Source organism: Sturnus vulgaris, chromosome 8, assembly GCF_052056855.1.
Source record: "Sturnus vulgaris isolate bStuVul1 chromosome 8, bStuVul1.hap1, whole genome shotgun sequence".
NCBI classification, from domain to species: domain Eukaryota; kingdom Metazoa; phylum Chordata; class Aves; order Passeriformes; family Sturnidae; genus Sturnus; species Sturnus vulgaris.
This window is the reverse complement of record NC_142250.1, coordinates 11,514,024-11,521,703: the sequence shown is the minus strand read 5'-3', so window position 1 is coordinate 11,521,703 and position 7,680 is coordinate 11,514,024. Positions and strand designations below refer to the sequence as shown.

Sequence of the window (7,680 nt, the reverse complement as noted above, 5' to 3'; positions counted from 1 at the left end):
CACATGGGGGATATGATATGCATATATATTTCAAAACACTCTGTTATTAAAGCTTTGACAGAAAGCTTCTACTGGAATGAAAGCCACTTGGAAATGGACACAGGAGGTAGTAGAGAGCATTGCAGTTCATCCGGTCAAGACTTGTACAGGTTTGGTCTCCTTCCTTGTGCTTACCAGAGTTTACTTTTGTTAAAGAATATGCCAGATGAGTTCAGAGAACACTGACTCCAGAGTGAACAAAATGTTAATTTAAAGATGTTTTTGTATTTAAAGATGTCTTCAAATATGTGCTTAAGCTAGTCACCTGCACATACAAAGAAGACACACTTGACTGGAAGGCTAATCTTTAGACTATGAAGCAAAAAATTAATGAAAGACAATGTGTTAAATCACTCTGCTGGCTGCATAAGCCAGGAAGACTGACTTCCTTCTCAAGCAACGAGAGAATGATGATTAATCTACTGGGCTGTGGTTTTGTTTGTTCAAAGCAATAAACCAGCTTTTCCATAAGCCTCCATCTGCACCACTCCTGCATTTTTTTGGTGGGATGGTTGTTCGGGCTTCTTTATTAGATTAACACAGCCACATCACTATGACCTTTTAGGTAAATTAGAGGAATCAATTTAATGAAGGTAATTTAAAATACAGCTATTGGTTGGCTCAGTTTTCCAAACATGAAAAACAACCTGAAGCTGACCATATGCACTGAGAAGAGTTGTCTGTAAGAGCTTCAGTTTCCCTCACAGCAGACTGACTAGATTAATGTACCTGATGGCCAGGCAGCAATAGGCACAGAAATGCTCACTCCAGGATACAGATATATGTAATGTCAATCTGACAGTCATATTTAAAAATAAAAGCTTCCAACAGCTTTTAATACGCCCTAGAAACCTGCCAGAAAACATTGCCACTGCTTCAAGTTTGTGTATTTCCAGATCAAACCACTAAGCTTTACAATAAGGTAGAAAGTTGTGCATCTTCGTGCCTTCGTGGAATTATTTTGTTACTGATCTGCTGCTTCATAAATGTCAGTATCTTAAGAGTACCTTTTAAAATTAAAGTCTCCTAATATTTTTTTCCTTTTCCAGTAATAAGACAATCTCCTTACTGTACTCCAAATTCAAGTACCGACTGTATCATATATAAACAATTTCACTTTCCATAGATCCAGCAATGCCTGAATTCTGCAGATAATATCCACACCAAGCCAGAGTCTGAAGCCCACGGAGGTCTCTTGATGAAGCACTCAGGAGGTTGTCAACCCACAGCAGTGGTCCTTTCATGGCTCAGAATCACAGTTGATACTGATCTACTGCATTAACATCAGTGAGAAAGACCAAAGCAGTGTTTTGAGGAAAGGTGAAGAAAAAACTCCAGAAGGAATTAAGGAAATTATTAGAATTAAATCTGATCCTTTCTGAATTTAGTGATACTTCTATTTATTTCAAAACTTGTGATTCAGTTTGCTAACTACTCAGTTTGCTTTTTGGTATACCCACAAAACATCCATGTGTGGTGTTTACACGTCACTGGATACAGCTGTTTCACCTGTTAGATACTGATGCAAGCTCATCAGTAACATATTTTATATAGTGGTCAAACTCACTCATTGATAAAGGAGAACACCTGGTATTTATTAATATCAGACAGCAGAACTCATTTTAACATCTCCGAACTCCCCAAGTGATTTCCAAACGCTTTCTTTAGGACACAGCACCGCCGTGTGGCCGTGTCCCGAAACAACACCGGGAGAAAACGCAGCTCATGGAAACACGGACAGGTGCGAATACTTCCCCACGATTGTCATTGTCCTTCGGCAACGCTAACATGAAATCCCAGCTTTAAATCCAACCACGACCACTGCAACCCGTGAAGACATTCCATTCCAATAGCCACAACCATAGGAAAAAGGTTTACTTTGCCAAGATACTAATTTAAGGAGCCCGAATCTTTGTGCAGTCTAATTTCCTGGTATTATGTGTAAGGAAAGAAAGGTTGGAAACCACGTCACTGATCTTTCCACTGCACTTTCCAGAACTATACTGCAAGAATTTAACACTTGATTTTGTAGGGAAAACAAAGCAAGGTTTATAATTATAATATATTGGTAGCAGTTTTTGCCATGTTCAGATATCAAACCTTTCTAGCTACTGTAAAAAAAACGTATTTAAATCTAAGATTATTCCTGATTAAATGCAAAAAGAGAAAAGAAACTGATCTTACTCCTTTCTCCTTGTAAACTAAAGGTGAAGTCTATGGGGACTAGAAGCCAATACATTTCTGCAATGAGAAAACAAATTCTGACACTTTATAGTACTCACAGGTGAGATATCCCCTTGACTGGTCTTCATTTGCTTGAATCATAAAAACCAGAGGAAATTTAGCAGGATATACAGAAGCACCTGCATATTTTTGCAACAAGCAGTACATACACATATTAAACTCAAATCTCTTAATTTGGATACTATTACACAAAAAGAATGTTGTACACGGAGGGAACAAAAAGCAATTACAAAATTCCCCATCCCTTTATTTTTTCTCTTGTTACCTGATAAGCTTGAGGCAAATTCATATGGATAAAACCAACATGTAGTGAACTTGCATATGTTCAAATGAAAGTATTATTTGATTTTGACTTGCTTTTGGCCTTGCAGTAACACAGGGATAAAAATCAGGAGAAGGAAACACCATTTTTTACTGTTGCACCCGAATGTAAATTTTGTGCAAGGAATAAAGAGCTTGAACTTAAGAGAGCACCAAATAATTTTCAATATCTTTGAACAATAAAAGCAGTAATTAACAGCTTATTCAGAGACTGTGGGGGAAAAAAACCATAAACGAGGTATGAAAAGGTAGGGACTTATTTAGTTACAGTATTATGATTTCCAAGTCATTACATTTTTAAGGCAAAATCTTATAGTAACAAAACACATTACTAATGTGTACTAAAATAAGGTTATTTACTTAAAAATGATACATTGGACATAATCTGTGTACAGAACAAGCAATTCATGGTAAACTCAATAAGGCACCTTCTAAAGCAGATGCTGTACAAAATACATTAGTGTGTTACATTTTTAAAGTAGTATTCCACACTTCTGGCATATAATACACACTAGAGTGTGACCATTTGTCTTGTTCCACTCTTCTTTCATAGTTTATTTACATCTTCTCTAGGTTAACTACAATGTTATTTATTCTTCTTGTATACAATATAGTACATTTCATGTTGGGCATGTCATGTCAGAGCACAAATGTCACTACATGATGTGGGCTTCTATAATTGCATTAAACAGTAAAATATCACAAAGCAACAATTACATTAGATTTGTCGAAAAACCAGAAGTAATGTGCCCTCTACTTCTGCTGTACAATCAAGGCTGAGCACCATGGTTCCATAAAGCACTGCACTGTGCAACACTGCCAGCTGCTTTTACACATCACCCCTGCCTGGAATAAAGATTGTGGGCACAGGATAAAGACTGAACTCAGAGGCGCTGTCAGGAGAGTGAGGAAAGGCTAAATAATCATTCTAATATTTCACAGACAACAAGCATGTAACTTCCCTTTAAAAATATCTGCAATAGCAAAAGAAAGTTTTTTTAACTTTATCTCTCTGCTCTTCAAACACTTTTAGACCATTAAAATACAGTCAGTTAAGACAGAGTAGATGAAATGTATCCAAATGATTTGTTTTATAAACACATTCAAATGGTCATTTACATCAAGATCTAAAATTTGATTCTAGACTATGGAGGTAACTTAATATTTTAATTTTACATTTCATTCGAAACCTCAAAAAAGGCAAATTAAGAAAATAATTGGGAATAAGTGATGTATATTGGGAAAACTATTTCTTGAGCAAAAATTATATTAAATAAATCTCAGAATAAACCCAGAATGTAAGCTTAATTTTCTCTGTAGGAACATCACATTTCTGGTGGAATTTACAAGTTAACCAGGAACACAAAACCTTTCCTTTTTGTTGTTGTAACAATAAGAATTAAGTTACTCAAATTATTTCCAACTAAAAATCACATGGAACACGTTAAATAAACAAAAAAAAAATCCCTCCATATGAGTATTTAAGAATTTCCAAGGCACAATCTTGATACTCCCCAATATATTTTCCATACAGTTGATATTTGTATTTAAAAAAAAAAGAAAGAAAGAAAGAAAACACATTTGCCCGTTTTGGAGGATACTTTTTGGATGACAAACGCTGAAAATTTTGACCACCAAAATGAGATTAATCACAGTCCAATAGAAGAATCCTATTATCCTCTCTGACCTTCAAGGCTTCTGAACTCTACAGGATTGCATAAAGCAACAACTTACCTCTGGAGTCTGCATTAATTATGTTGAGTTATGTAAAAATTAATAGGCTGGCTTTGAGTGCATTTTTTCCCCCAAATCGTTAAGTATCAGTACAGACACCCTTTAGTGTTAATATTTTGTTATCAAGGAATCAAGAATCAAGGAAGCTCCTGTTCAGCACAGCAAAAACTACACATGCATGATACATTTGAATAGGAACAGAGTAAATGAAGTGCTGATAAATTAGGTTTAAGGCAAAGAAGATATCTTTTCCCTCTCAAAAAATCATCTTTGCAGCAGTCAGCTCCCTCTACGTTAAAGTAAACATGTAAATCAATTTAGGTCCTAAGGTGTCTAACCAATCTATTGCCACTTTGCAAATACCTAAACAATGGAAAAGAAAGTAAGTGAAAATTTGCAAATTACTGAAATGCATCCTTCCAGAAGGGGGTTCCTGAAGACTTGGGAAAAATTAACTAAAAAAATTTCATGTTTACAGCTAGTGATAATGTAGCAAATTCTAAAAGAAATGACACAATATTCTGCATAGGATGGGGTTAATTTAGACAGATCTCCATGCTTTGAAAGTTTAAGCTAGCAGGGTACCTAAACATTTTTTCCTTCTTACTGATAAAAATTCTAGAGAAGGAAAAAAAAAAAAGCTTATCCCTTACTTTTTTTGGCTTATACCAAAAATTTTCCAACTACCTGTGCAAAAATTATGCGCGAAGACATGATTAACAATTTCAAAATCATCATATATTTCTTGGCAATGGACGGAGAAACTTTTTTAAAAGCCCTTTATCATGAGGATTGTGGCACAGTATTATATATCTCTTGTTGTTTTCAAATAAGTTAAAGTTGACACACCTATGAACTTCTCAGCCAGAATACATATTAATACTTAAAGGCATTACTAAACAACAGTAATGACTTTATTTACAAAAAAAAAAAAAAAAGAGTCCCTCGAGATAGCTAGTTTTCTATAAAATATGTAGAACTGTTAAATAAAGTCTGTACATCACAATAGAAAATAAAAATACTGCAATCTTTTGCCTGACCATTTACATTATGGGAACTGCAGAATTAAAACAAAAAGGTAACATGCTAGAAGGCTGTAATTGTTCACAAATCACACTACTTCTGTGTTACATTGCTTTCTATCAGATGTATTTTCAAGGGAAATTTAAACACATAAAAACAATCTCTATGTAAATATTTTAAGACAACAAATAATCTGGCATAAATCAATCTGAAGTTTTAACATTTTTCATCACTTTTGGTATTATTAACTTTTTTCTTCAAATCTCAACTATGGCGTGTGTGTGTGTGCATGTACCTAATTGTACAAATGTACCTAGGACTAGGTATTTCTTGTTTTGTTTTTATTTTCACTAAAGCACAAAACACACTGTATAAATAACTTCCCTTTTTAAAGTTATCTAGAACAAGATTTACAGTACAAAGTTATAGGCACTTAAATTATCAAATAGATTCAATGGTTCCAATACTGTGTGCTCAATCTTCAGACGATTCATGCTTTGAAGCTTCAACTTGAGTTATGGTACTGTTTTCTAACTTCCAAGTAGAAGTGCCAAAGGAGTTATAAATCAATAATTCTACTTTACAGTATAATCTCATGGAGGGTTCTGGTTTCTAATCAGCTTGTGTGGTCAGTGATGAAAATGGGGGAACTTCAGTTTCTTGTGCAGGTCAAACAGTTGGCACAATAAAACCAAGTTTTGCAATTGTGCTAACTTACTGTATCTTCATGAATTAATTTCAATGCCATTCCTCCCCAAATTAACTAGAACCTACAACACCCACTGAGTGTTTACCTTGTCTCAAATCTTCACTTCCACTAAGTGGCCCACACATGTGGCCTCCTGTGTCTACATCAGAGCAACCCAGCTCCAAATCTTCTGCATGCTGTGGATCTTATCTTCAACAGTTCAGGTACTCACTTCTCCTGGTCTTGACCTTACTGCATTCTCTAATCTTGAGAGCACCCAAAGCTTCCTGCCTTCCCTCTTTTATGTCTGTAAACCAGATTTGTTCTCAAGCCTTTCGAAACTCACCTTCTGCCTAGTTTTGTCAAATGATGAAAGAGCACATTGCTAGAGCTGACAAATCCCTGTCTTTGTAGGAAGTTCAGAGCATGACAGACACCTATCAATGAGCCCCAATACAGCAGGAAGGCAAAACACATCATCATCAGTCTCTCTGCCAAGATGTAAAGTACTCTATGGCAAAAATGCTGGTTGCATGTGGCACTGTGAAAAAATATGACAAATTTCAGGGATCCAATTATGGAGCTCTCTCTAGACTGCAAGTGAGATAACCAAGGCAGCCTACATCTCTAGAAGATATTGTTTCAAGTTCTTTACAGATTTAGTTAGGCATTCCTTAATTTATTAACAATTCAGATTTTTGTAGTTCTCCTTGTGACCAAATAAAAAACAGAAAAAAAATTAAAAATTAGATTTCTGAAGATAACTTAATGGCAAAAGATTCTGTAGCAAATCTCTGATTGTGGAACCACAAAATGCACAGAGCCCTGACCATAAAACTTTGTTCATTTAAATGGTTTCTTATATATTCCAAATGACAGCAAAATAATCCTGGCACACACATAAAGGCATAAAGAACTGTTAAACTGAGTAGTATCACAAACAGATTCATAACCTACAGGCTGTTTCACCAAAACTTGGTATGGATTGACTAGGTTTTATCAGGTAGAAGGCAAAAAAAAAAAAAGAGCTTATATTCTCCATCTCTGTTGAATCCATATAGCTTGTTAGGCTTTCACAGAAAGCACTGTAATCTGAACATTCAATTCAGTACCCAGAGTTTTACTGGAGACTCACTAAGTATGATTGAAGTCTCAATGCAGCTCAAACCAAAACAAAACGTGTATTTTCTCAAGGCTGTCCATGTATGTAGCACGTAGTGTATAGAGGCTCTCAGTATCATGGTCTATGAAGTACTGAAAGATTTCATTAGCAGCCTGTAGAAGTGTGCTGAGAAAATATACTGAATCTCAGTTATTTCCTCTTCTCTATTTTTATCTTCCTCACCCACATCGGAGTGAAAAGATCTAGGGAGTCCAGCTTTGCTCTCCAAAGTCAATTTCCTATGTCAAATCTTTACATCTTGTGATTCCACCATCTTGGCAAGTGTCTTCTTGATCCTCAAGGCAGTGAGCCTTGAGGCAGGATTATGAGCCCAGCACTCAGACATCAACTTCAATATTGCTCTTAAACACTGCAGAAGGAAAAACAAAGGCACACTATTGTAACAACTGCTACACCTGAAGTTATAATTTTGGTTTGTTGTTAAGATTGAATTATAGAACTTTCAAGT

General features: G+C 35.5%; 1 protein-coding gene across 1 annotated transcript in view; it reads right to left on the bottom strand.

Annotated features, from left to right (window-relative positions):
- Window positions 1-6,712: 6,712 nt before the first annotated feature.
- Window positions 6,713-7,680, bottom strand: part of BMPR1A (bone morphogenetic protein receptor type 1A) — a 70,211-nt gene continuing 69,243 nt past the window's right edge. Inside the window, exon 13 of the mRNA XM_014877970.2 lies at window positions 6,713-7,581. Coding sequence (XP_014733456.1) covers window positions 7,456-7,581 — 126 coding nt within the window. The 3' untranslated portion in view covers window positions 6,713-7,455. The remainder of the gene's footprint in view (window positions 7,582-7,680) is intronic.